Source organism: Caenorhabditis remanei, chromosome I, assembly GCF_010183535.1.
Source record: "Caenorhabditis remanei strain PX506 chromosome I, whole genome shotgun sequence".
Classification (NCBI taxonomy): Eukaryota; Metazoa; Nematoda; class Chromadorea; order Rhabditida; family Rhabditidae; genus Caenorhabditis; species Caenorhabditis remanei.
This window is the reverse complement of record NC_071328.1, coordinates 10,075,495-10,103,005: the sequence shown is the minus strand read 5'-3', so window position 1 is coordinate 10,103,005 and position 27,511 is coordinate 10,075,495. Positions and strand designations below refer to the sequence as shown.

The window sequence follows — 27,511 nt, the reverse complement described above, 5'->3', positions numbered from 1 at the left end:
TTCTGAACGAATGGAATACAAATCAAAACTTTTGATTCTTTTCTTCTTAAGAAGAAAGTGCGGAATTTGTTTGAACTCTTTCTCTATTCTCTCGAGTCCCAAACGAATTATCGCCGCTTCTTCACTCCTTTTTCCCACCTGTGAAATACTTCTCGTTTGCTCACCGGATTTGGAGAAAAGGAGCCAGAGCACGATACTTTCATGACGGAACGGGAACTATTTGGAACTCACCTGACGCGTCGCATCCTGGAAACGAATCAGCTGGTTATTGAAATGAATCTGAAATTATGAAGTACTCTTTCATTTATATATTACTGTATTGTTTCATTCTAAAAACGGAACAGAGAAAGGTGAGAATTGAAATGATGTGGCCGGAAAGAAGAAAGTATTGATAACAATTGAGTGATGGAAAATGGACTCACAGACAATTCATTTTATCAATTACTACCGTGCTCCTGTCTTTTTCTTCTTCTTCTTCTTCTAAACATCGATTCAAATCAATATACTATTTATTACTTTTTCATTGAAATTATCCCTTTTTCATACTTTTGTTGTTTTCAGCTCCAAATCTATGTACATTTTATATTGTTTTTGATGAATTGTTATCTATTGTTTCAATACAAAAAGGTGTCAATCCAAAACTCTTTTAAAGTTGGTATAAACTACTATATTCTACAAGTTTCATATTGAATTTTCGGTAAGTAACTCTTTCAATTATTTTTTTGAAGTTAAAATGAAATCATTTTTCAATCAGAACGTCAATTAGGAAAAACTGAATAATTTGAATTTTTAAGGCTTTTTTATCGAAAAGGCGATTAAAAATAGTGAAAAACCGTCAAAAGTCAAATGATTTATTATCATTTCTTCACTGATATGACCTTCGCTGTTTCAGCTTCTTTATCTTTCCTCTTTCTTTCTTCCAGAAAAGAAAATAGTGTATACAGAGTGAAAGAGCATTTGAAAACATAAAGACACAGACACTGTTCCTTTGTTTTTTGTTCGTACTCGATTGTGTGACGAACTTGTGCTTTTTCCCCATGTTTTTAATCGTATAGGTCATTTGTTGAGGTTTAAAAACAGTTTAGAAGTTAACAACAAAGAATTTTAAAAATGCAGAAATAAAATATGAACGGAATAAGAAATGAATTAGCGTAAAACCTCTGATAGATGTGCCCCCAGTAAAGTATATTTGACACGGTATATCTTTTTTCACAAAGGAAATATCGAAAAGTTGCCAACAGACAAAATATAGCTGAATATTTATAAAATAATTCTTCAGTTGGAAAAAAATTGATAGCTCTCAAGACAGTTGAGATATTGTGCCCCAAGCTCTGAAAATTTTTCCGAAATTTTCGTTATCTGGAATTCGAAAACTTTGAAAGTAGTCCATGCGAATTTCAGAAAAGGGCATGAAGAGAATTTGACTGACAAGAAGTATCACCGTAGGCGTTACTTCTGAAAACTGGTCCGAATCCCGAATTCTGCGCTTTCTGCTGAAAAAATTAATCTGACCAATAGTATTTCAAAAATATTTTTATTTGTGTAAGTCAGCTCAGAACTGTAGCTGTCGATAATATGTACTCTAAGAAAAGTTATCCATATATATTGATTCAACCTTGCTGAAATACCATTCTTGTGTAACAACGGAATATTAATGAAATATTCAAATTTTTCAGAACGTCGACGATTGGTAATTCAGAAAAGCTACAGTAATCCTGGTCACAGAACGAAGGTTTTTTTTCGTTCAAACAAAAATCAGTTAAGTCTCAATTTATTCAAGTAAATAAATAAGATGAATCAAGTCACATCCCTCTTTCGTATTATTGTATCGTAACATTTAATACCATTTCCTTTTTTATTTCGAAGCGACACCTGGTTCTCATTGAATTTTTTCCGATTGACCAGTCATAAATTGGGGGTTCAATGGATTAAGAGTGTCCTGTGTCCAGATGTGCACATCTTTTTCACCTATTTAATCGTCTCCAGTCATTCTGGATTCGTTTCGCCACCTTCACTGTTTTTATGTCTTCGACATGTGTTTTTAGTCTCTCTTATTTACATTATCTCTCTGTTGATCCCAACTGACTCTTAACTGAATGGATGGAGGCGGAGTCACCTGCCTCCTTCTGTCCTCCAGAAGAATAAGAAAAAGAAGATAACAAGAGGAGACACAGCGAGTTGTGCTCTCACCCGTTGTGCTCTTTATCTTCCCGCGTGCGGACCCACTCCTATTCTCAACAATCATCATGCGTCTCATCAACTGCTCCTCCTTATTTTCCTTATTTTCCGCCGTCATTGTCGTTTTTGGATCAGATGAAACTGATGTTGAGGTGAGTGTTGAAATAGAATAAGTTTCAAAACTTTATTAAATTTGGTCAAGTTTGCCTTTTTTCAAAATTGAAATTGTGTTTATTCAAAGAAACCGAAGAATTTTTGAATTTCAAATTGTCGCTTTTTATAATTGATGCAACTATTAGAGGTTTTATCATGAAAAACTGAAAACTATTAAATATCTTGAATGTAAGTTGGTAAGTTGTTACCTTCTTTCCTTGACTTTCGAATCATATCAGATCAGAAACTAATCGAAAACTCGAAAAGCATTTCCACATTTTTTACAGCCTGATGCTCCGCGGAACCAAAAAAAAAGGTTCATTCAAAACCTAGAAGAACAACTGACACATTCTGAAAAAAACAAGAAATCATGAAAAGATCAACATCAGAGATCTTGCAAGCAAACATTTTTTCAGTTGAAACCAGCACTCAATCCATGCAAACGAATCAATCCATGTGGAGCCACGATTTCCACGTATCCACTTTTGGAGCCAGATGCTGAAGAGTCTTCTGGATTCGGAAGTGGAGCAGCTCCACCTGTTTATGATGAAATTCTTACAGTGAGTAGAGATGATTTTTATGTTTTGAGAATTTAAAATCTGAATTTCAGCACGAAATTTACGACTTGAATGCCACACCCGAACTACACAACTCAACACTTTGCTCTTGTCCAGAAGATTCTACTTGTGATTTTGAATCTGATTCGAACGTTGTCAAGGTCGATTACGTAAGTTATTTGACCCGACAATCTTATCAATTTGGTACATTTAATTGTAGCACGTAACATTGCGATTCTGTAACTTGGAGACGATATCAACTGTATGCAAACGGAATGATGTGAATGTTAGAGTAATTGGTGCCGCTCAAGCATCTGGTATGTTTTTTGTATTTCACAGCTCAGTTTTTGTGACTATATCAGTTTTGAAAGTAAGGTATTAAAAAAATGGTATTATTATCTCCGTTTTTTCCAAAACAAAAATCTACCAATTTTCGAAATCTTTTTGAACGAAATTTCTCATTTTCCCAACCATTTCCCATCGACCGAACCACCGAATCGCCCGGAAGCGAATCTCTCTTTTCTCTCAACTTTTATGATGGATCGTCATTCGTTTGTCCCCTTTCCGAATGACTCATCAAATCATAGATATCCGATTATTTGCCGTTTTGCTGAGCCATCTTGCATCATTTGGATGTCACAACAATTGTCATTTAACCGAGTATCTCCACAATTTGAGTGATATTTTCTCTGCTCATTACATCCATGTACTTTGTGTACAAAACGGCAACCAACACCCGAATTCCATTTCATTTTTTTAGGTGACAGCGTGCAAGAGGTCTCGAATGCTGTGATGTTCTGCAACTGCCCAAATGGTTTTTCTCGTCAACCAGCCGAATCTTGGTCGGGTCAGGACATCTCACTCAACTACAAATGTCTTTGAAGTGTCACATCATTAGATAATTCTTTCGTACGGGCCGCACATCCCCACTCAATTGTTTACCGTATCTTTTGCCACTTTTTATATATCCTAATTCGTACGGTGACTAATAAGTTTGTGTCTTTTTATCGAACTGTCTGGTAACAAATATTATTGTTCTGGAGGTTAGAAAAGATGATTCGGTAAAAAGAACATATTCTTTGAATTTTTGTAATACATATTAAGATGAGTAACATGAAAGACATCGAGAGAAAAGAAAGAAAACATGGTGCTTTGATTCTTTTCTTGCGATGATTGGATGGCTCATTAGTGAGTGTTTAACTGGGAAAGTTTTAATGAGATCCAATAAAGTACAAATAATTTGAATTAGTTCAAAAATACAGACAGTAATGAAATACAATTATGTGTTTCTTCTTTGCAATAGAGATCGATATTTGTCTGATCTGCTCTCCTGTTTATAGTTACGATGTCGATTTTCTTTTGAGCTTCTTCGACGACTAGACGATCTACGAGATCTTTCTTTATCTTCATCACGGTTTCTGCTTCTTCTTCTGTCATCATGACCTGCTTCTCGGCGCTGAAGGATAATATTATGAAAGAAAAGCAAGTTAGAATCAATTTTCAGTAAAACTTTTCTTGATTAAATAATTCTACAGTACACCATACCTGCCTATCTTCATCAATGTATTGAATCCTTTCTCTGATCGGTTTCTTTTTTTCTTCTATGAAATTCTCTGCATGAACGTCTTCGTTTTCAGATATTTCTCCTTCTTCCAAATGTCCTTTCTCCAAAACAACTTCCGAATGATTTTCCGTTTCTGCTGGTTCTGCAAAAATGATCAATGTATGAACACTATTGATATTTTTGAAAATAGATTTAATCCGATGACACATTCTTTTCTGTCTGACCTCATCATCAGGTGTTCGTTCGAATACAGACCAAAATTCATGCAACATTGAGTCATTTCTTTCCAACGTTGAACGAGTTCTGAAGCTTTTGAAAAAACGATAACGGAAAGAAAAATGCTTTATAGTTTTGGGTCAACTTATAGCGGAGCGCATAAAAGTGAAACGGGTTTCCGGTCGACTTGGGAGAATATTGCAGAACGATTGTTGCAATGGTTTCTTTCTGCCGAATCGTATTTCTCTTCTCTTTTCTTGCTGCTACGGTAACAGCTGAAAAATCAGCAACATGTTCCAGAATGGATGTTCCAGTACTTCAAAAGATTTCTCAAGGATTGTGTACAACTAGCTGTACTGCTCAGGTTTAGTTATACTTTAGAAACCCCTTTTCAAAATAGGTAATTATCAGAAATGCGCGACTGGAACATGCAAGAAGATTAATTCTCGTCCAAGCTGTTTCTGTGCGGGATGTTCTCCAGGAAGTGCAGAAGAAGTTCCACTTGATTCTTTGATTTCAAAGCTCACACATTAACTTCAGGATAATTTCCTTTTTCGTATTTGCGGAATGAAATGTGACCTTTTCATCTCAGCTGTATTAGTTTTTTGGTATATTTTGTCAAACACCTGTTAAATAAGTCAACAAACACCCCAGCAAAAAAACCCATCATGCTATTCTGTTGTTATCAAAAACCACACTTGTTCCGCCCACAACAGTAATACAGGTGTCACTATAAAAATCGGGATTCAGTGAATGTATCAACAAAAAAGAATTGTGATGAACTTCCACACTCTCCTTTTCGCCCTTTTATTGGTGTCCTACGCTGCGGCTGGAATTGACTTCAGTACTTGTGCTAGAATGGATGTTCCAGTTCTTGATAAAGCTGCTCGTGGACTTTGCATCACAAGTTGCAGTATGCAGGTGACAAAACCTATTGTGATGTTTAGTAAAATAAATTTTCTAGAACTGTGGAACCGGATACTGTGAGAAACGCAGTGGAAGACCAACTTGTGTCTGCAGTAGATGTGCGAATGGAGGAGGAAATATTCCACTCGATTCACTGATCAAAAGAGGAAAACGATAAACTTCGATTACAGATATTTGTGCTTGTACATTTTTGTATACATGCTGAATCTTTTTTTCTCAAAATGAACGACTTCTATTAATATTTTTGATGACTCTCACCTGCTGTTTCGACTTTAGTTTCTTCTGTTTCATCCACTTCATTTTGCTCCTCTTCTTCCACGTCCGTTCCGTAGTTCCAATCCAGCTCATCAAGGAAACTGTCATCTTTCGCTGGTTGATTTATGTCGTCCTTATCATCGTCCGGTGGTTCGCTAACATCTAAATGGACTATATGAAATTAGTATTGTCTGACTGATTTCAGTTACCCTCCGGACATTCTTCTTCTCGTCGCGGTGTAGACGTCATTGGCGATATCAAATCTTCCTCATCTGATAAACGAAAATCGCTTTTCATTTCCAGAACTTTCGATTCTGAGCGTTGGTGCATGGGTTGTTCCTCCTTCCCTACAGTTTCTATAGTAACTATGTCTGATTCAGCGTGTTCCGGTGAATCATCAACTGATTCTGAATCATCTTGTTCATCCTCGTGTTCTACAGTCTCAAGCCATTCCATTTCTTCATCTGCCTCCCTTTCATCGTCATCTGAATGCTCCATCTCAGAAATTTTCCGATCTCGTTCTGTATCATCCAAGTCTTCATCCAAATCTTCCAAACAGAAATCCTTCCAATCACTGTTTTCAATAGAGTCCTCTTTTTGGCGCTGATTATCTTCTTCTTCTTCAACTTCTTCGGTTCCGTCTGTGATTGTTTCTTCGTAGTCCACATCGTCCAAATTCATCAAACAGTCTCCATTAGGAGGAACAATTGAATCTTCTCTGACGAGACGAGTCAATTCATCTTCCTCCCGATCTACCATTGAACCGAAGCTTGTTGTTGAAATCGGACGCCCAGAAGACTCCGCATTTCTTGTTTCGAGAGCTTGATGAGTCTTCACATTTGCTAAATGTGGGAAGAATTCACTAATCACATCTCCGTCATCCTCATAATTTTCTACATTGTGATCTATTGGAACATTCAAATCTATTGTTTTTGCAATGGGGGAAGAATTGGATTTAGAATTTTCAGAAACTAAAGTTAAATTTTTATCGTTCCTCGCTGGACGATCACTTGTTGCCGATTGAGAAGGTATTGAGCTAATGTGTGAGGCACTATCTGAAATTTAATTAATAATTCATTTATTCCCACGCAATATTATGTAGCTCGGAAGGAAAATTATAGACAGTACCTGATTGATCTTGAATTGAGCCATGTTGCAAGTTCTTCAGCGCCGATACCTTCAGGTTTTCTGCTTGTCGTTTCAATATAACCGCTATTCCTTCTGAAAATATAAAATTTAAAGCAGTTCGATGAACCTGGACTACCATTAGAAAATCCAAAACGTTTCATAGAGTCTGCAATTCTCTGCTGATCGCTCTTTTCATCATATGTAGAGTCACTATTTTTTCCCTCGGTTGACTCCATACGAACAATGACGGACTCTGAAACAAAGCAATAAAATCACAGAAGCCCATTTTCCTATTACCTGATATTGGAGCGGTGTTCTCGTTGATTTTTTGTACTTCAACATTTATAATAATTGTTTTTCCAGACCATGATACGGGATTATTTTTCCGTTCAAAGTTGTGCTTGGAAGCATGTTCGAGTACAGCTTGCGTTTTCTTCACAGAATATAATTTCCAATCAGTTACTCTCGAAGTTTCAAGCAGGCGATTGTTATTAAGAGTGGGTGATTTGATTTTATCTGTTTTGCAAGACATTGTGGAAAGTGAACTGCCGACTTGTTCATCCGCGTTCTTTTTCAGAATATTTTTCTTGGAAGTTGGCACAAATTTGTATTTAGAAGTTGGTTCAAAGATTGTGCAAGCTGTTGTCTTCTGAGTGTCATTGTCGGCGTTTGGCGGCATTTTCTTCTTTTTGTCAATGACCTTTACTTTGAACTCAAAAGCTTTTTTCGGCTCTACCATTGGTTCAGCAAACTCATTTTCAGGCACTTTTGAATTATTCCAGACGATTGGTTTTCTAAATGTAGTTGTTTTCTGGGATAGAGATTTTTCCATGGATGATGTGGTAGTTTCGTTCATTTCATGTTTTTCGATAAGAGAGTCAAGCGTCTTTAGAGATTTTGAAGGAATTTCCATATTTTTATCGAAGAATTGGATCCTGTCGGCAATGGTTTGTCTGGAAACTTTCCGTTCCCGAACATCTTCCTTCGTAGGCGACAATTTCCTTTTGGATATTTCCAACTTTTGATGAATGTCTGTATTCTTTGTGAGTTCGATTTTCTTATCTTTGTGTTGATTTTCGCTTTCCTTCTTTGTTTCATCTTCCAGACGTTCTTTTCTCACTGCAACGGTAATGGTAGAACGAGATTTTCGAGAGTCGTCATGCTCATGCTTCCCATCCATTCGTCGGGGATTATCTTTCTTTCTTTCTTGATTATTAGGCTTATTACAGTTTAGAGAAGAGTCTTCTTTTTCATTAATTTTTTCAAAAGCTGTTTTTCTGTCTCTTCGTTGATCAGAAGATTTCTCTTGCTCGATTCTTTCCAAAGAACGAGATTTCCTTGTTTCTAGATGTTTCTTTCGTTTCGCTTTTTCCGAATCCTGGAATTTCTTATCTTCTTTCTTCTTTTCAAGTAAATCAGGTAGGAGACTTCCAACAGATTTCAGCGAAAACTCGGCTCCTTGAGATGTTTTCTTAACATTCATTACAGTCGGCATTCCATCATTATTAGTTTCCAACTGGTTCAAGAACAGCCAAGTTTGAAGATCATCCGGATTATTGAACTCTAACTCCACCATGTTTCGGGCTCTCATTTTCTGAACAATTATTATTTTCAGAGGGAAGTTCTATTTTTATTAAACCTTCATTGCACGTGGCCGCATTGGGCATTGACGGTCCTTGAAGTGATGGGTACAATTCGGACAAATAACAACTCCCCCAGAATCGATTGCATTCTTCAGGCTGAAATAGTTTTTTTTCTTAAACTTTCTTGTACCCAGTTCGAATATACCACCTCAATGGTAATTAGATGTACTCATCTGCTTTTTGCTCTTAAGAATGCTCGTTCAAAAAAGGTTTCATAAAGTAACAGTTTTAAAACGTACTAACGAGTTTGAACGTTTTATAACAGCTTCTTACTCACTTTGACTTCAATTCCTCATTCTCTGTCTTTAATTTTTCGATTTGACTTCTCGATCCAATTAAAAGTTGTCTAAAAAGGGAAGAATGATCAACTTTGTTTGAAGAAACGTTTGACTCTGATGTTCTGTCTGTCGAACTTGCTAAAATAGAGGCGAAAGAAGAGATCGTTGATGTGGCAGAAGATGGATTATAGTGCTCGCCTAGGGCAATTGCATACATGTCTTCGTCGTCTCCACTCATATTTCTGAAAAACAACTGAATACGAAAGACATGCAGATTCAACTAAGGTATCATTAGAGGTATTAGAAGAACACAGGACAGATTCAAAGGCACGCAAAGAAGTTTTTTTTTCCACGAATTGAGGAGAGATTTTGATAAGAATGAATAATTTATCGGAACAGTCAATCAATTTTTTAGGACGAACAATATCAATTTAAAAAGCAAAAGAGTTCAAGAGTCGCTTTCATCAGCGAGTTTCAAAGATCCGAAAATTTGAGCCGGAACAGTTTTGGTAGAAATGTCCATTTCTCCACCTTCTTCGTCTCCGTCTTCCTCCTCATCATCATCCAAGTCAATTTCATCGGGATTTTCGGTAGTGTCTTGTTGCACCGTTTTGCTGGCTCCACGAACAAAGGAAATATTACCCTTATTCATTGATACTTGAGTGACAGTTCCACCATCAACTGGCTGGTGAGCTTGTTGATCAAGGGAGTCCATTGGATTGACAACTCCACTTGTTGTTTCCTGTGCTTTTCGTTCAGCATCAACACGCATTTGCACGGATGTGAGTGTTACATTAACATTATAAGACGCTTCAACAGAACGACGCACACGAAGCATATCTCTGACAGTCGCTTCATTTCCATGAGCAACTTCAAAGGTTTTCCATGTATCCCAAAACTTGACATGAACTTTTGGATCGGAAATTTCTGCAGCATGAGCATATATAGCTCGAGCTCTGTCAATTTCTCCAACGGTAGTTTCTAATTGTGCGTATCTCAAACTCATTGCTCGTGATTTGTCTTCTGGAAGCTCCGAGATGGCTCGTTCGAATATAGGACGACATTGGGCGATTCCGTACATTTCCTGGACTTTTTTAATGTAGATGTTGTACATCTGAAAATTAAAAATTGTTCTCTGTCTGCGTCGTCTAGTAGCGTTACCAAATGCATGTCAGAACGATCAACTCCAGAAGTTGCTCTATTGTAAATGGAAAGAGCATGACGAGCCAGTCCGTGTTCTTCTTCGAGTTTAGCGTATAGCAAAAAAATGTCTGGAAATAAGAAATATTTATTCATTCTGCAACGGGTAATGACTGAAAACTTACATTTAGCATGAGTTGGAGGGCAGTTTTCGAGACATTGTTCGAATAGGTCTCTTGCGCGTTCCAATTTCTTTCCGCCATACCTTTTTATGAACTTTACAAGATAAGTGTTCCAAATGTCGAACACACTTGGCCATTTAAACAAAGCTATTCCCTTTTCATAAGCTTGGAAAGCCAACTCAAAGTATTCGTTTTCTTCAAGGAACATGGCATAATTCATGATCATTTGTGGCGAAGCAACACGCAACTCAATCATTTTATCGTATACTTTTCGACAGGATTCCACAGTGCCACAACATTCTTCATAATCAGCATACATGGCCCAGAGAATAGGACTTCTATGAACTCTTGCTTGTACTGATTGCATGTTTTCATAATCTCCTGGTCTGGGAACAGCACATGCTCTTCGCATGAGGTCCAAAGCAGCTTTCGGTCGTTTATACTTCATTTCCATTTCAGCATAGGCACACCACACATTTGCCAGCTCACTTACTCCTCCGAACTGAGAAACGACTGCAGTTTCGAAAGTTCTTCGAGCGGCATCCAAATCACCATTATCTTCGTACAACTTGGCAAATCCGATCCAGAGATCACGAATCTTTCCCACTTGAATTTTCGGGTTCACTGATTTGACAGCTTCTTTGTATGTTTCGACTTGTTTGTTATAATTTCCTTCATAGATATTAACCCGATTCAACCACTCGCCAACATTGTGTGGATTCTGCCGCAAAAGAACACTGTTCATCAATTCATTTTTTCGTTCCATAAGACTTTGATATCTGAAAATACAAATTTATGAGAAAATAAATAAGCCATTATTTACCTCTGGAACATCCACTCTAAATCGACTTCTTCCTCCGGATCGCCACTCTGTTCAACCTCTTCCATCATGATGGATACTTCTCTTTCTTCAAAAGCTGCATATGCGTCATATACTTGTGCGAAATCACGAACAGTAGACACTTTTGCGATGGCTTCCTCGTAAACATCGCGAGCCTAAATACCTTCAGTTTTCATTCTAACTAAGTTAGCTTTTTAAAACTCACTCTTTCAAATTCGGCACTTCGAATATAATAATCAGCAAGTGAACACCAAAGGAATCCTACTTGATCAGTATACCGATAGATTCCTTGTCGAATGATGGCATCAACGTTTAATGAGAAAATCTTCACTGGGTTTTTTGAGATCAGATCACAAAGCTGAGTCCACAGTTGATGCGAAGTCCGTCCTTTTTCAGAAACGTTTTGATCCTGATTTACGAGAACTGTTAACTCTTTCGCTGCTTCATCGATTTGATCTCGTTCGATAAGATACTCGATGTAGTCTTCACGAACTTTGGGATTCATTTTGAGATATCTTCTATAAACACGAATTGTGGTATCTGGAAGATCGTGACTGGTGAGGAAATCGATGTACATAGGCCAAATGCGCATGTGTTGAGTCACCGGAAGTGAACGAAGTGCTCGATCAAAAACACGGCGAGTTTCGGTGATAAGACCGCGTTTAATCATTACTTCACAGTAGCAAATCCATATTCTAGGCATCTGAAAATTGAACATATAAAAATATGCTTTATTAGCAGTACGATATGAATGCGATAGATTTTTTAAATTGAGGATGAAACTACCTTGTGCAATCTCATGAGGCAACGCTCGTATGTATCGCAAAGAGATCTCCACGCGTTTTCAGTTGGACACTTATTTACTATTGTGCTCTCCCTGTATTTGAGGTAATGGTACCAAAGTTTGTAGCTCCTTTCAAAAATTGCGAGTGCACGCTCATAAATCTGAAAGTTTTCATTGTATAAGTTTACAAATCATTCGAAAATTACTAAGAACACTTGTTTAGCAGGTGATTTGTTTTGCCGCTTGTGATCGATATATCTCTGCCAACAATTAACGGAAGTGGGATTACGGATGATATCCTCTTCAAATGGCACATCTTCTGATAACTGAAAAGATTGTTTCGAAATAATATATTTTAGGTTTAGCAGTACTTACAATTCCTTTCATCGAATCGACGTTAAATGATTTTTCCGATTTTGTTGGAGCTTCATTGAACTTGCTGGTAGATACATTGCTGTTTTCTTTGCCGGTCATTATCTGAAAATAAAAAATGAAGATATATCTTCTGAAAAGTAACCTTCAAAAAAAATTATTTTCGAATGCTGTTTTTGCTCGTAAAGTGGCGCGCATGCGGACCAGATATGTACGCAATTGCGAACCGTATGTTTGCCTCAGCAATACGTTGGCTTTTCACTTTTAAGATGAGATAAAAACTATAATCTTGAAGAAAAGTCTTTGGATTTCATAATTGAAACATCGAAATAATTTTTATTTTCAAAATGTCGTCGTTCCGGCAGTTTGTCTGGGATCCAGTGCTTCTCATCAGTCAAATGACATGCCTTCAGACATTTTTCTATGCATCACAGATGTCACTGATGTTGTTCTCTAGTTTCTTCGGACACGAACCACTCATATCTTCAGTGTTTTCAATTCAGGTTGTTTATTAATCATTTATAAACATATTTGAAAATCTTCAGATGCAACGTTCCATGGCTCTCATACAGCTGATCGCAGCAGTTGGTGTTTCCTTCGCTTTATCATACTTGGTTCAAAGAGCAAAACAGTGCCTAGATTTTGCTTGTACTGTACATTTTTTCCATTTAATATGCACAACGATCTACAATCGGACACTACCCACTCACTTCACATGGTTCGTTCCTCGTAAAATCGGTTACTTTATAGTGGCATAAACTAGTATGATTTGAAGTTTTTAAATGTATTTAAAAACAAAATTTGTCGTCCTTCTACTAGTTTTTTTTTCAAATCTTAATTTTCAGGTGGATACTTCAAGTAATTTCAACAACAGTGTGCACAGTTCTCGGAGAGTATCTTTGTATGCGAATCGAATCACAGGAAATCAAACTAGAGGGCGGTCCATCACGATACAATTTATAAATATATCATCGTTAACCATCAACCAAATATGCATATTTATTTCGGTTCCAGTTTGCGGGTAAAGTTTTCCGTTTGTTACAATCGTTCCACCAAACTCAGCGATAATAAACATTATTTTTGCTTTTTTAATCAACTCAATCATTGAAAAGTTTTTCTGAATCACATTTTACAATGAACAGTCTGTTGGAACTGATTCATTCTCTGTTCCCCTTTTTGTTTAATCTTGGTGTTGTATAAAAAGGATAAGAACTGATTGGCAAGGTTTGACACCAGTTACTTATAATTTCATTGACAGGAAACGGAGTTCGATCACAGATAAAGGCTCTAATATGCAAATAATGAAGAAGATACGGAGACATTGACATTAAAATAGGCTCCTAAAACATTATAAATTAAAGAATGTTATGGGTGGCGAGACTAGGTACATTACAAGCAAGTTTTGAATGACGGAGTGAATGAACAGATAGCTGCTGACAAAATTCTCATTTTTTCTGTGCTTCTTGAACCAGCTTATCCTTGATCGATTGCATAAGATCGTGAGTTGCAGCTTGAGCTGGCGACAAGTCTCCGCTCACATTATCTTTTTTGGCGGGCTCGTAAGCGAACTTCAGGCCTTCAGCCACACCAGAGTTATTGGGCGATTCAGACGAAAGAACTGGTTCCGACTCATCAACTAATTCGATCCCCCATTCGTTTTCTTCGTGGACAACAGGTTCTTCTTCTGGCTCTTGGATTTCCAAATCAATAGTTTCCGATGCTTTTCTCGCTTCATATTCCTTCTGTCTGATTAGGCAGTGGTTATCGTCACAAAATGGATTGGGTTTAATACTTTCTCTTGGGAAGAAATCGGCCAATGCATTGTACCCGACGTAGTGGGAAACCTCTCCAAAGTTTAGAAGGTACTTCAAAGTATTCATAACGAGAAATCCGGCTACAACAGCCATTGTTGTTGGTAAGGAAGCTGCACAGACGCCATCTCGCTTGAGGGTACGCTCATCGATATTCGAAGCCACGACGAGTGGTGGAACGCACTGAAAGCAATAATTTTGTTGCACTAGCAAAGCATGGCCAACTTACAGCAAAGCATGCTGTTTTTCCAGGTTCAATGTATTGAATGTGACCAGAAACGGCATTTTCGCTAACACCAGATTCCATCCAAATTTGATTCTCTTCGTTACAAGCCATGTTGACAGCCATACGAGCTTCGAAGTTATCTACACAGCTGAGGACCAAGTCTACTCTTGAATTTGTCAGCGATCCTTGTCTGAATAAAAACTGTTTGCAGCTTTTATGTGATGCATGTACATACCTGATTCTCTGCACAAACGTATCAAAGTTGTCAACAGTTGTAATATTGAAATTGTGAACTTCAATTTCAACATCCGGATTGACATGACTGAAAGTGAAACAGTATTTTAAAAAGGAAAACATTTTGCTCACATTAGTGTATCTCTTGCTGCTTCGACTTTACTAAGACCCGCCTGATTCGGTTGATAGAAGAGACGGTTCATATTGGCGATTTCAACCTTGTCATAATCGAATAGAATCAGCTTCCCTATCCCACACCGAGTGAGCATTTCTGCCACAACGCTCCCTACACCTCCAACTCCAACGACGGCAACAGTCTTCTCTCGAATTATTTCGTAATCCTGAACAATTCCCATTCGTTGAAGGGCCATGAGACGACTATAAGGATTCGAGTCCACGACTTCACCACTCAGTTTTCCGATTTTTTCTCGGTATGGAGTAGGTTGTTTTTCTTGTTGAGAATTCCCAAGTTGATTTCCCGGCGCATCTGGGGACTCGGCTTTTCTTTCCTCAAGCTTGTTTAGTGCATTTTTTAGTCGGTTTGCAAGGTCATCAATATTTTCAGCGAAACCAGTTAACTCGTCTTGTTGCTTTTTCATTCTCGCCTGTAATAAAAACTCGAGTAATCCGTTTAAACTATTAACATAAAAAATTTCCTGAAATATTAGATGCAGTTTCAAAAATAACAACAAAAAGAACCAGAAAATGCTTCAGTTTGAAAGTTGAACAAAGTGCACTACAACGTGTCGATTTACGAAGTCCCGCCCATTTTGCAGTTTTGCAATGTGCGGCAATCTTTTTCGCAAAATTGGCGCGTTTGTTCTCCGCAGAATTATTTCAGCCGTCGGTTCGCGTATCGGATTTCTCTTGCAAGATTGGAACAGATCGCCCAATTTGAAACAACGATAAATAATTATGAATAAAATATGCGAAACTCCAGAAAAGTACATTTATTTATTATAGATGCAGATTGGTAAATTATTATTACAATTTTAAAGGTACGACGTTGAGCTCTTTTTGCACCTCCGACAATTGTTTTTCAAAGTGATTCTCCCAGTCAAAAGCCATGAAGAAGCGTGCATTGCTTGCCTGTTCTACAACCCATGGAAGATATTTATCTATCAATTCCTGGCGATGTCTGAAATTTCAAAATATTCTTCTAATTTTCTTATTCGCAAAATGGTTTACTTTCTGAGTAGTCTCGCTCCGCCGAAAATTCCTCCGGAAACACACATGGGCAGACCGTATTGAATGCCTTCGAAGTATTTCACAGTTACTTCCCCCAACATATTTGTTTTTTGTTCAAGGGCGATATGAGTGAAATCATGAGTTTCACGATATCTGAAAAACTTTGAATAACTTGAGTATACTAGTTTTACTGGTACCTTTGCATAACATACAAATGATCTAAATCATTAATGTACTTCACAGCTGGTCGAGCATCAGGTGAAGTGTTCAAACGATCGAGGAAACTGAAAAACTATTTTACGCAAATACTTATTTGAGCGAATTTATTGAAGGTGAATATACTTTGAGTAATGTTTGCCCAACGTGCCCTCTGGAAGATCGGCCAGCCATTTTCTATCGATGGTCTCGTTCGAAATTCGAGGTTTCTCTTCGAGAAGCCGTTTTCCCACAATATCAGAATCCATTCTTTTCCTAATATTTTCTAAAACAGGTCCAATCGCAGTCGTTTCTCCCATCGCCGCCACCATATCACCCCTTCGAGGATCTGTAATTGCTGTGACGGCAGAGCCTATTCCAAGAAATAGACGAGAAAGTGGTGCAAGCGGAACATGCGATGCATACAGTTTTGGTGCAGACATCTGACAATGACCGTAAAAATTAATATATTGATTAAGAAGAAAACAATTCGCTTCAGAACGGTTTGATAGAGGAATAGGAATGAGTGTTGTTTATAAACTTTATTTCCTTTATAATACATGAAAAATAAGTCAAGCGGAACCGAGTCTAGGTAAGAATGCCGGGTAAATAATGACTAAGATTCTAATGGCAAGTATGAGAAAAGAAGAATCAATTATTGTGCAGGGGAGAGAGCATCAACTCCAGGAAGAACTTTTCCTTCGAGAAGCTCCAGGCTGGCGCCTCCTCCAGTGGAAACATGAGAAACCTTGTCCTCTGTGTTGTACTTCTTCGCAGCAGTGGCAGTATCACCTCCTCCAATGATAGTGATGGCTCCGGATCCCGTAGCTTTTACTACTTCATCCATCAGCGACTTTGTTCCATTCGCAAACTTGTCAAATTCAAAGACTCCAGCCGGTCCATTCCAGACAATAGTCTTTGCACGTTGGATAGCGGATCCAAAAATTTTGGAAGATTCAGGTCCAACGTCGAGACCCATGTGACCATCTGGAACTCCTTCTTGAGAAGAAACTACTTTAGAAGAGGCATCCTCGGCAAACTTGTCAGCAATAACGAAATCGACTGGAAGGTGGATTTGGACACCTTTAGCCTTGGCTGCCTCGAGAAGTTCGTTGACGATCTTGGCTCCTTCCTCGTCATACAAAGAATTTCCTATCTTGACTCCTTGAGCAACTTTGAGGAAGGTATATGCCATTCCTCCTCCGATGATCATTTCATCGACCTTATCCAACAAGTTCTTGATCAACTGGATCTTATCTGCAACTTTGGCTCCTCCAAGAATAGCCAAGAACGGGCGAGCTGGATTGTCGAGGGCCTTAAATGACGTTTCATTACATAGAATCAACAAATATCAGATTTACCTTGCTGAAATAAGAAAGTTCGTTCTTGAGAAGGAAACCACTGGCCCGCTGGGAGTGTTCGACTCCGACCATAGAGCTGTGGGCTCTATGTGCAGTTCCGAAAGCATCATTAACGTAGACGTCTCCCAACTTCGTGAGTGATTCACGGAATGTCTTCACAGCAGAGGCATCAGCCTTGACCTTAGCTCCTGCGGCGTCGACTCCTTTTCCTTCCTCTTCCAGGTGGTAGCGGAGATTTTCGAGAAGAATGACAGTTCCCGGAGCTGGATCAGCACAAGCTGCTTCCACTTCAGATCCAACACAGTCGTCAAGGAAAAGGACGTCCCTTGAAACAATAAAATGTATAGCTTTAAGTTAAAGTGTACAAACTTTTTCAAAAGTGACTTGAGTTCCTCAGCAACCGGCTTCAAAGTGTACTTGTCCTGTCGTCTTCCATCAGGACGTCCCAAATGAGACATCAATACAACGGACTTCGCTCCGTTTTTAAGAGCGTGCTGAAATTGCATAATTCGACAGCATATCTAAAAGAAATCTCACATACCTCAATGGTTGGCACTGCAGCCGCGATGCGTTGATTATTGGTGATTTTCCCGTCCTTGAGTGGTACATTGAAGTCTACACGAATGAGAACTCGCTTACCAGCAAGATTCAATTGATCTATAGCCAATTTGTTCAAAGAACTCATTTCCGCTCTGAAAATAATTGTTTGGGTTCACCGCCGAGCCTTGATTGAAAAGAAGCAAAGCAAAATTCGATTGCATAAGAAACGCGTTTGAACGTGAGAAATGATAGAAGTTGGTGCTGCCCTCTGTTTCTCTACCCCCACGTTGAAACGCAGAGAAAAGAGAAGTGACGACCGCGCGAGAGAGAAAATGGAAAATGAAGTTGTTGGTGGTACTCGAAAACATATCACAAGTTTCGTAGGCGATCAATCTGCTTATAAACAGAATCGACAAAAACTATTAAGTTTAAATGGTGTCAATCAATAACGATATTTGTAACTGAAAAAATACGACATATTTGATTAATTGAAGAGGTGAGACAAGTTTCTCGGCGCTTATAAGAAGTGCTTAAATCGATTTGTCAACGCGGTAGTTTATGAAACAGGATAGTGTTTATTGAGACTTATTGCAAGGTTCAGGAATGAATAATGGAAGATTCCAGGGTAGTGGACAACTGCATAGAGAGATCTATAGAAGATGGATAATTGTTTCCCAATTTTTGGGGAAATCTTTAGTACAAACACCTTAAGAGAAGCGAGTATATTTCGACTTCGACTGTGGTTTACGCGTTTACGCTGAGAATCAATAACAACATATGCAACATCAGATTTAACGATAAACAACTAGTCGGCCGAGAGTCGGGTAGTCGGAATAATGTTGGCGCGCTGGGTTGCCGATTTTGCTGTGAACGAGTTTCCCAAATGAACGGCCACGGCCGTCGTGCTATTGCGCTCTCTCGCACATGAAGAAAGCGCCGCTATTTTAAAATTGATTCGTGCATATATTTGGAATTTTTCTGTTGCTTCGCCCTATAAATATTGTGTTTCGGTTCACGAACATTTCGCGAACACTTATCAGGGGTGTTAAAGGCGCACCTAGTTTGTTAAAATCGTCTCGAAGCTGAAAACGTTGTTTGCAGTTCTTTTCAGACCTGCAAAGCTCAAAAACACAGTACTTGATCTTTTTCAACTACGAGACCATTCTGGGAAACTCCGAATAAATTAAATGCGCCTTTAACACCACCCCACCTCGGCAAGTGGAACAGATAATATAATTTACATTTCTATCCAGAGAAATTTGCTCTCAATCTCGAAATGAAACAAAAACATGGATCGCGCAGTACAATTGTTCCTGGCAGAGTGAGTTTCATTCCGAGTTATTTCCGAAATATTTTTTTTCAGAAACCGATCACACAAATAGCTGCTTTACACGATGCGGGAGTTACCGAAGACATGTCATACTGTAACGAGAAATCCGTTTTGGATGAGTCATCAAATATGAATGATACTCATGACAACGATATCGTTGATGAAAGATCATTAATACAACAAGGGATCCCTGATCGTGATATTAACAAAATACTGCAACGTCGAAAACTGGAAAAACTCTTAAAGGTTAGTATTTTATCAAACAGATATAAAATCAAAAAATCAAATGAAAACCTTGTTCTGATTAATTATATGATCGATTTGAGGGAATTTACTAACAATATGTTATTCGAAACAAGATAATAAAGTGCTCTGTGCTCCGCTTTCACAAACCAAGGTTGATTTCAGGCTCAAGGTCGCCTCGAAAGACAAATGTTAGGAGCGAAGACTTTCAAAGAATTGTTGGAAAAACACGAGTACTCAGAACGAGAAAGCGGCGATGAAAATAATACTGCCGAAAACATATCTATCACGAATAAACCAGTTTTCGCTATTCCTGCACTTCCCAAACATTTCAGGGAAAAGTCAATGATGGGATCACCAATTGCTGGATCAAAAGGAGTATGTTCAGAATCCAAATCCAATATTGAAAACAGTTGTTTTTATCCAGAGCGGAAAAGCCGGCCTCAGTTGCTCAACTCCAAAAAGCGTGAATGATATTTCAATGCGTTCTCTAAGGATACTTGATATATCCCATGTCGTTAACACAGACCAATTATATTACGACAAAGTGGTAATCGATGAAAGTTTGAAACTACAAGTTTATTAATTACAGACAGTTCATAACAAGAATGTACTTATTCCAATTGTGGAAAACACCGAACAATCTTCGGTTGCACGTACCAAAATGGGAGAAACTTTTACTGTTAGAGATGACCAATGTGACAATAAAAAGCATGGACAAGTATCTGCAAATGAAGCATCAGATTCTCCAATTGGTTCTATCAAGCTGGATAGAAACTGTATTTCGAAAGAACTAATCGACACAACAATCACGGAAAACATAGTCGAAGGAGGAAAACAAAGAAGACGATCAAATAAAGTTGGAGTTCAAGAGCGGGAAAGGCGCCATGCAGATTTGAACTCTTCTTTGATGAATAGTATGATTGAGGAAGTTCCGTCTCCTGGTGCTAAATACTTTAAGAATCCTCGTAAGAAGGTAAGACCTATTGCTGAAGTCCCGCCAAAGGTGTTTAACATGCTGAGTGTTGAATCAGACAAAGAAAAAACTATTGAAATGTTGTCGATAGTCGAAGAAGTATCAATAGAAGCCGAGTCCAACGGTCCATCATTTGTTGATCCACTATCTGTGAACGGTTCGCACATCTCGCCTATTCCAGAAGTAAACGAACTTATGAATACGGCAAATGTCACACCAAAGTAGGTATTTTCTCGTAAATTTCACGTTTCTCAGATTACGGAATCGTACTCAAACTGACTATTTTTCAGATCAAGTTGTCCTTATATTCCCATCCTTGGCAATCTTATGGAAACCGTGCGAGTAACTCAAGAAAATGACGTTTCTTCTGTCATTACCCCCAAACTTAATTATCTGAAACCAACTATATCATCATTGAGAAAAAATATAAATGCACCCGAATGCGACGATATCCTTTTCGGTACTCGTAGAGAGCGATGCACACCTGGAAAAAATGCCACGACGGCAAAAAGAGGTGTTCAAGATGCACCGACTATTGATAAGACGACGGTAACTGTAGAAAGAATAACAGTCAAAAATGATCAGCGAAATATTGCGAGCAACGAGGATCTTTCCATCGGAGTGCCCGTAGAGACCAATCGACCGTCGTTCAATCTAGAATTAGAAATGGGTGAGATGTCAGTCCGGTCGTCTCCAAAAATATCGAATGCTAATTTGGATTCGGTGGAACCTGCAGATTTTGACCCAACGGAGGATAGAGAAAGAGTCGAGAATCAGCCGGGTCCTTTTAATCAAAAATCATCCAGAAATAGAGTCGCTCTGCTTAGTTAGTTTTCGGAACCGAATTTTTTTGATGAAAATCTATTATTACTACAGGTGACTCGATTGCCACTGTGAACACTCCCGTGTATGACTATAATCCTGCTAGATGTCGTTTCATGAATTACCAGAATGTGGAAGAACCGTCGCGATCTGATGTGGACGGCAACATTCTCGGAAAGAGAAATCCGGGGAAAAATCGGAAAAATGATGGACTTCAGCTCAAAAAGCGCGAAATAAGTTTTTATAGTTCCAAGGTGCGAGGAAATCTATTCGTATTTCAGTTGAACCTGACACAAATAACGGAAACAGACGATCAACACGCACCAGAGTTAAACCACTTCGTTTCTTTCTTGGAGAGAGAGCTGTGTACGTAAACTCACCAAATGGAGGAAAACGCTTAACCGGTGTGACTACTGTCATTATTAAAGACAAAAGACTGTGCAAGTATCGGACTGGTGATCTTAAACTGGCTACTGAACGAGAACAGCGAGCAAAAGCATTCAAAAAGAAATCGGCTGCTGGGAAACGAAAGCGGCTGCTCAGAGATCAACAAGCAGGGCGCCGAATGGACGAATCAAGTTATGATATTCATACCGATGACGAACAATGAAGTCATCACTTATCTAACTTGCCAACTTTTTATGAAAGCTTTGAGCGTTACCCGAAAGTTCAATTTTTCGAAAGTTTCAATAATATATGAATTCTTAAAACTTGTGAGCCAAATAAACCTTCCTTCTTGTTATTATCTATGGTTCATCTAGAATTTGGTGTTCTATGTTGTTCCTACAGTATATTTTATTATTTGTCACATGAATCACTCAAGCATATTTTATTTTTAATTAACTCTAATGTGTTCTGTATCCGGATATCAATAAGTTTTGTTCTGAGCCATGTTTATCACTGAGGCGTCATAATCGTGCCGGATATATAGGATTTAGATTGAAGAGAGATAAGAAGAGGGGTCGATACGGACACGGAAAAGTATAAATAAGGGGCGAGACTTTGATATATTTATGCACGCCACCTCTCGTGCTGGCTGGTTTTGGCCGTCAGTAGCCTACCAATCATTCAGTAAGTTATTTTCTCCGACGAAATGGGAGTTTTTTTTTCCAAAAATGATTTCCTTTTTCTGAATTCCAGTCATCCATCTTTTAATATTTTGTTTTCAAATATTTCTCGTTATTCTACTCTTCCTGGTACACGTGATATTTAATTTGAAATAGCGAGAAACATGCTGATAAGGTCATTGAATTTCAACATTTGTGTGCTCTCGCTCTTTGCTAGGAGTACGAATTACCCATATTCTGAAAATCGCGTACTAAGATTTGGACATGACGCTCATTCAGGATTATTGTGAGTCTTGTAATCTCCCTCGTGACTGGTTGCGTAGATAACGGATTAGGGGGTTTTTGGCGAGATATTTATCATTTATATCAGATATTCGTAGTTATGTATACCTTTTTCTTACTTCATCAAGCTAAAAGACAAAGACGCAATCGAAGTCGAGAAGGTAATGCAACAATGTGTATTTTGATCTATGTCGACAAAGAAATAGATCCGCTTGTCGAAAAACTTGAATTAAAGTCTTTCAATTTAAACTTGCGAAAAAGTTAATACAGCAGTATATCACATTTCATAAACTAATTTCAAGTTTTTTCGAGTGATGACCAGCGCTTCTTTAGTCAGGAAAACGAGAATCAATATTTCTTTTGAAACCAAATGTGTTTTCCGAATAGGAAAGCTTTTCGGTGACGATATCAATGCAGTAGTTATTATCCCCTCAGATCCATCGATTTCTTGAAAAGCTCTGCGTCTCTTCCTCTAGTCTTTCTACCGAGGACCATCATCTAGAGGAAGCGCATTGTAAAAGGAGAGTGTGGACAACGAGACAAGGACGGCGTGGCGAGAATTTATATGCGACTTGCAATGTATGCGCAACGTGGGCTTTATATCAATCTCGCCCCGGCGTTGAAATTATCTTGGATATATGTGATGTTCTCGGCGAATTCCCTTATCCTTGTTTTTCTTTTCATGAAAACAATTTTTTTCCTGAAAAAACGCATGAAAACTTTTATAAAAGCTTTTATCTTTTTTAACTAAAAACATCCGCCCACTTCTTTCTTCTTGGAACGACTATTAAAATAATGAAATACCCATCTTTCCCGATTGGAAAGTGTTTCTCGAATCTCGGTTTATAGACTCCGTTTCAACGAAATGAAGGAAGATTTTGCATTTTCCCGCAATTGGTTGTATCATTACTAATGAGCTAGGAACTCATATTTTAGGCCGATTGAAGTTGAATTCAATCCTACTACCTAGAGTCATTTCAAATGCGCTCCGCTGCCACTTGTCAAAAGCACCACTGTTAAAATGAAAACCTTGGTCACGTTATTTCTCGCGTGTCTTCATAGTTTTATAATTCACTAACCAACTCTTTGAATTTATTATTTCATATACTACGTGCTGATATGAAGCTAACATCAGTCATATTCAATAATATTGGTACGTCATGAGACGCAGAACATCAATTGAAGAACTGAATTGGTCTAATATTATGAATTTCAGTTCGTAAAATGCCGTGCCGGCCGATTGTTCTTTCTGGACCATCAGGTGGAGGAAAAAGTACAATTCTGACAAGAGCAATGAAGGAATACCCGAAGAGCTTTGCGTTTAGTGTCTCTCGTAAGTGATTTTTGTGATGATCAAAAATAATCCAATAATATCAGACACCACAAGACAACCAAGAGCAGGCGAAGAGCACGGAAAGCACTATTTTTTCACTGAGAGAGAAAAGATGCAAGAAATGGTGAAAAATGGCGAGTTTCTCGAGCATGCCACATTCAGTGGAAATTTATATGGAACCAGGTGAGTTCAAGAAGTTTATCAGTTTTCCAAAAAAATATTGAGAATATTTTCGAATTTTTGAAACGAAAAGAAGTTACTATCAGCTCTTCAAGATAAATTTTCTTTCTGTACGCGTTTATTTTACAGCAAAAGAACCGTACTAGAAATCGAGAACAGTGGAAAAATTTGTGTTTTGGATATCGAACTTCAAGGTGTCCGTAATATCAAAAACAGCCATCTTGATGCCAGATACATTTTGATCCGTGCGCCATCTATTAAACTCCTCGAAGAACGACTCAGAGCTAGGGGAACTGAGACAGAAGAAACTTTGAAAAACCGGCTCAAGCATGCCGAAGAAGATCTCGTCGAAAGTGAGTTTTTTTTCCATATGAATGCTAAAATCTAAATTAGATTTTTACCACACATCTAGTTTTCAGTTGAACGAGATCCGACACTTTTCGATAAAGTCATTGTGAACGACGATCTTGAGCGTGCATACAAAGAGTTCGTTGATTTGCTTCGAGAGGATCTCGAAAAAACGTCCAAATAACAGATGATTGATTATGAAGCACCGAAATGAAATATCTAGTGTAAAAGCCATTAAAAAATTTGTAATTCCATACCTACAAATATCTGAAAGTTGGAACCCCTTTTGAATCTTTTCTATCTTATTTATTTAATCATTCCGATCCCTTATTTGATGAACTTTTTCTGAGTGTCTCTGATTACTCTTGGTTGTGGTACCCTCCCTCTGATTCTTCTCTTTCATACCTGCTTTACTTCAGTTAACTTTCTGTTTTCCTGTTTATTGCTCCCAAGATCAGTTCTTCTTTCAATTAGACTTCAAGTTGTCTCAGATATCTCATAATAACTCGAATCTATATATTTTTTTTCTATTTTTCGTAAAATTTTTCTTTTAATAAATTTGGATGATAAATAATCTGTTCAAGTTTTTATACTGTTTATGGCCAGACAGCTTACTTTTAAATGACGTACGAGGTCATTTCATAATTTGTTCATAGATGAACTCCCGCCTTCCACCCCTTCCGGCGCTTCGAGACTTCATCCACATGTACAGACTGAGAGCAAAGAAAATTCTCTCTCAAAACTATTTGATGGATATGAACATCACCAGAAAAGTAAATATTTTATCTTTCTTCAAATATATTATGATATTCAGATCGCAAAGCACGCAAAAGTTCATGAAAATGATTGGGTAATCGAAATCGGTCCAGGCCCGGGAGGTATCACTAGAGCAATTCTAGAAGCTGGTGCTTCGAGGCTTGATGTGGTTGAAATCGACAATCGGTTCATTCCACCTTTACAGGTACGTCATTTTGAAATAAAAATTATCATCACTAGCTGATATTGTCGAAATAAAAAAGTTCCGACATTTTTTTTACGTCAGAATGCAGACACAGTAGTAATTTTGTACTGAGTCTGCATTTTGTCGTAAGAAAAAATGTCGGAACTTTTTTATTTTGATAATAAATCAGCGTATGAAGCCTTTTTTCATTATTGATAAGTAATAAAAATGATGATGAAAATTACCCGGAAAAAGAAGAAATTTGATGTAAAACTGAATTCCGACTAAAATGAGATCGAAATGAAACAGAACATATATCCAAAGTGTCTGACTTTATTTTCAACTTTTCAGCATCTCGCCGAGGCAGCAGATTCACGAATGTTCATACATCATCAAGATGCTCTCAGAACAGAAATTGGAGATATTTGGAAGGTTACCACCATTATCCTCATACCTGCAACGGGCCGGGCCGTGACGAGAATTCCCATGGCCCGGCACGGCCCGAATGCCCGGCTGAAAAATTTGAACTGAAATTTTGAACGAAAATTTGAATTTTTTCCCAAAAATGTCGAATTTTTTACTATATTTCAGAATTCAATGTAGAGAATTTTCGAAACCCGGCCCGGGCCGGGCCGTAAATTTGCAAGTATGATTATCCTAACTAGGTTAGATTGAGAAAATTTTGTTTTCAGGCTGAAACACAGCGACCGAAGTCTGTTGATTGGAACGATTCAAGTCTTCCTCCAATGCATGTCATTGGTAATTTACCGTTCAATATCGCTTCTCCTTTAATTATCAAGTACGTTAGTCTAAAATCTCCAGTCGTTTTTTCGAGGTAACTGTTTGTAGATACCTCCGTGACATGTCATATCAGCGTGGCGTGTGGCAATATGGTCGAGTTCCTCTCACGTTGACATTTCAGTTGGAAGTCGCAAAAAGATTGTGTTCTCCAATTGCTTGTGATACACGTTCACGTATTTCGATTATGGCACAATACGTAACAGAGCCAAAAATGGTATTTCAAATTTCAGGTACGCTAGTTTTTTAAAACGGAGAATCCGACTTCTATATTATATTATCACAGGCTCATGCTTCGTCCCCAGGCCCCAAGTAGATGTTGGAGTTGTTCGATTCGTGCCTAGAAAAACGCCTCTTGTCAAGACTTCATTTGAAGTTCTCGAAAAGTTGTGTCGGCAAGTATTTCACTATCGACAAAAGTATGTCGAAAAAGGGCTGAAAACACTGTATCCGCCGGAAATGGAAGATGAAATGGCAGATGAGTTATTGAAAAAGTGCCGTGTTGATCCAACAACAACATCTATCCGATTAGGAATGGAACAATTCGCAGATCTAGCAGAAGGTTATAACGAACAGTGCATACGGTGAGATTGTGTTTTCAACTAACGAAGTCTCAGTTAACGTTTGAATCTAAAGGATAAAAGGATTTTTGTTGATTGATTACACTTATAGTTCGCGCATTAGAGCGTTTTGAGCAAATATACTCAATCTCTCGTGATATTCGCATTAAAAACTGCAGCAGTAATGAGAAGTGATATAATTTTTGGAAAGAACTAACTTTTCAAATTTTGAGACATCCTGGACTGTTCCTGTACGACTATACGAACAAGCATCATAATCTGGAAAGTTTATCGAAAGAACCAAATGCTCTTCCTCCTCCAGTCCCTGTTTCCTATACTCCATCAGAGTCAGAAGACAGTAAATGGTCTCTTAGAAATTTTAAAATCACGTAGTTGTTCTTTTTTGTTTAGTATTTCATTGTTATTGTTATATCTTTATATTGAATTAAATTGTTACAATGATAAAATATTGATTGAATTCTTTTTTTACAAATCTGAAAGAACTGAGAAAGTAAAAAATGAGTGAAAGTATAACATTTAGGAAGTGACCTTGTTGATGTACTCCTTGAACTCATCGAACGTAATCTTGGAGTCTCCATCCTTATCAGCCTCCTTGATAACCTGGATCAAGAACTTGAGATTGGTCTTGAACACTGGATCCTTCTTGTCATCTTTCTCAGCTCCGAGAAGCATGCAGATAACATCATCCTTGCTGATGAATCCACTCATATCCTTATCGTGGAGAGAGAACATTTCACGGAGTTCATGTTCTGGAAATGAGAAGTTTTCAGATTTAATTCCAAGAAAGAAAGGTTCTTACCCCAAGTAGCCATGGCGAAAAAATTAATTTAGACTGAGA

At 38.0% G+C, this 27,511-nt stretch overlaps 11 protein-coding genes across 11 annotated transcripts; 6 read left to right on the top strand and 5 right to left on the bottom strand.

The window, feature by feature from the left end:
* Window positions 1-2,246: 2,246 nt before the first annotated feature.
* On the top strand, window positions 2,247-3,770 carry GCK72_002161 (uncharacterized protein; the record flags this gene model as incomplete). The annotated part of the gene is made up of 5 exons (XM_003114618.2): window positions 2,247-2,330; window positions 2,748-2,891; window positions 2,942-3,058; window positions 3,109-3,205; window positions 3,649-3,770. 5 exons carry the CDS (start codon window positions 2,247-2,249, stop codon window positions 3,768-3,770), a joined length of 564 nt encoding a protein of 187 aa, XP_003114666.2.
* A 397-nt stretch (window positions 3,771-4,167) lies between these two features.
* On the bottom strand, window positions 4,168-9,137 carry GCK72_002159 (uncharacterized protein; the record flags this gene model as incomplete). The annotated part of the gene is made up of 9 exons (XM_053723287.1): window positions 4,168-4,344; window positions 4,434-4,594; window positions 5,854-6,012; window positions 6,060-6,905; window positions 6,979-7,071; window positions 7,115-7,231; window positions 7,276-8,572; window positions 8,618-8,717; window positions 8,899-9,137. 9 exons carry the CDS (start codon window positions 9,135-9,137, stop codon window positions 4,168-4,170), a joined length of 3,189 nt encoding a protein of 1,062 aa, XP_053591932.1.
* On the top strand, window positions 5,446-5,752 carry GCK72_002160 (uncharacterized protein; the record flags this gene model as incomplete). Its single annotated transcript, XM_053723288.1, has 2 exons — window positions 5,446-5,589; window positions 5,633-5,752. The coding sequence occupies 2 exons, from the start codon at window positions 5,446-5,448 to the stop codon at window positions 5,750-5,752; spliced, it is 264 nt and encodes an 87-aa protein (XP_053591933.1).
* Window positions 9,138-9,347: 210 nt separating the features above from the next.
* Window positions 9,348-12,320, bottom strand: GCK72_002158 (uncharacterized protein; the record flags this gene model as incomplete). Its single annotated transcript, XM_053723286.1, has 8 exons — window positions 9,348-10,013; window positions 10,061-10,170; window positions 10,225-11,000; window positions 11,045-11,217; window positions 11,268-11,765; window positions 11,849-12,007; window positions 12,053-12,172; window positions 12,222-12,320. The coding sequence occupies 8 exons, from the start codon at window positions 12,318-12,320 to the stop codon at window positions 9,348-9,350; spliced, it is 2,601 nt and encodes an 866-aa protein (XP_053591931.1).
* A 245-nt stretch (window positions 12,321-12,565) lies between these two features.
* On the top strand, window positions 12,566-13,181 carry GCK72_002157 (uncharacterized protein; the record flags this gene model as incomplete). The annotated part of the gene is made up of 3 exons (XM_003114643.2): window positions 12,566-12,721; window positions 12,764-12,936; window positions 13,064-13,181. The coding sequence occupies 3 exons, from the start codon at window positions 12,566-12,568 to the stop codon at window positions 13,179-13,181; spliced, it is 447 nt and encodes a 148-aa protein (XP_003114691.2).
* A 482-nt stretch (window positions 13,182-13,663) lies between these two features.
* On the bottom strand, window positions 13,664-16,315 carry GCK72_002156 (uncharacterized protein; the record flags this gene model as incomplete). The annotated part of the gene is made up of 8 exons (XM_003114642.2): window positions 13,664-14,212; window positions 14,259-14,445; window positions 14,491-14,577; window positions 14,622-15,094; window positions 15,492-15,627; window positions 15,678-15,830; window positions 15,875-15,961; window positions 16,020-16,315. 8 exons carry the CDS (start codon window positions 16,313-16,315, stop codon window positions 13,664-13,666), a joined length of 1,968 nt encoding a protein of 655 aa, XP_003114690.2.
* Window positions 16,316-16,527: 212 nt separating this feature from the next.
* GCK72_002155 (uncharacterized protein) lies at window positions 16,528-17,918 on the bottom strand (the record flags this gene model as incomplete). The annotated part of the gene is made up of 4 exons (XM_003115016.2): window positions 16,528-17,187; window positions 17,234-17,558; window positions 17,603-17,727; window positions 17,775-17,918. The coding sequence occupies 4 exons, from the start codon at window positions 17,916-17,918 to the stop codon at window positions 16,528-16,530; spliced, it is 1,254 nt and encodes a 417-aa protein (XP_003115064.1).
* A 1,131-nt stretch (window positions 17,919-19,049) lies between these two features.
* Window positions 19,050-21,754, top strand: GCK72_002154 (uncharacterized protein; the record flags this gene model as incomplete). Its single annotated transcript, XM_003114775.2, has 8 exons — window positions 19,050-19,094; window positions 19,137-19,349; window positions 19,512-19,724; window positions 19,774-19,896; window positions 19,939-20,543; window positions 20,613-21,148; window positions 21,199-21,381; window positions 21,426-21,754. 8 exons carry the CDS (start codon window positions 19,050-19,052, stop codon window positions 21,752-21,754), a joined length of 2,247 nt encoding a protein of 748 aa, XP_003114823.2.
* Window positions 21,755-23,612: 1,858 nt separating this feature from the next.
* GCK72_002153 (uncharacterized protein) lies at window positions 23,613-24,538 on the top strand (the record flags this gene model as incomplete). Its single annotated transcript, XM_053723285.1, has 5 exons — window positions 23,613-23,646; window positions 23,710-23,826; window positions 23,871-24,009; window positions 24,136-24,359; window positions 24,426-24,538. 5 exons carry the CDS (start codon window positions 23,613-23,615, stop codon window positions 24,536-24,538), a joined length of 627 nt encoding a protein of 208 aa, XP_053591930.1.
* Window positions 24,539-24,975: 437 nt separating this feature from the next.
* Window positions 24,976-27,432, top strand: GCK72_002152 (uncharacterized protein; the record flags this gene model as incomplete). The annotated part of the gene is made up of 8 exons (XM_053723284.1): window positions 24,976-24,987; window positions 25,169-25,315; window positions 25,646-25,726; window positions 25,987-26,093; window positions 26,144-26,325; window positions 26,379-26,676; window positions 26,886-27,010; window positions 27,194-27,432. The coding sequence occupies 8 exons, from the start codon at window positions 24,976-24,978 to the stop codon at window positions 27,430-27,432; spliced, it is 1,191 nt and encodes a 396-aa protein (XP_053591929.1).
* On the bottom strand, window positions 27,190-27,485 carry GCK72_002151 (uncharacterized protein; the record flags this gene model as incomplete). Its single annotated transcript, XM_003114856.1, has 2 exons — window positions 27,190-27,422; window positions 27,473-27,485. 2 exons carry the CDS (start codon window positions 27,483-27,485, stop codon window positions 27,190-27,192), a joined length of 246 nt encoding a protein of 81 aa, XP_003114904.1.
* Between the last annotated feature and the right edge of the window lie 26 nt (window positions 27,486-27,511).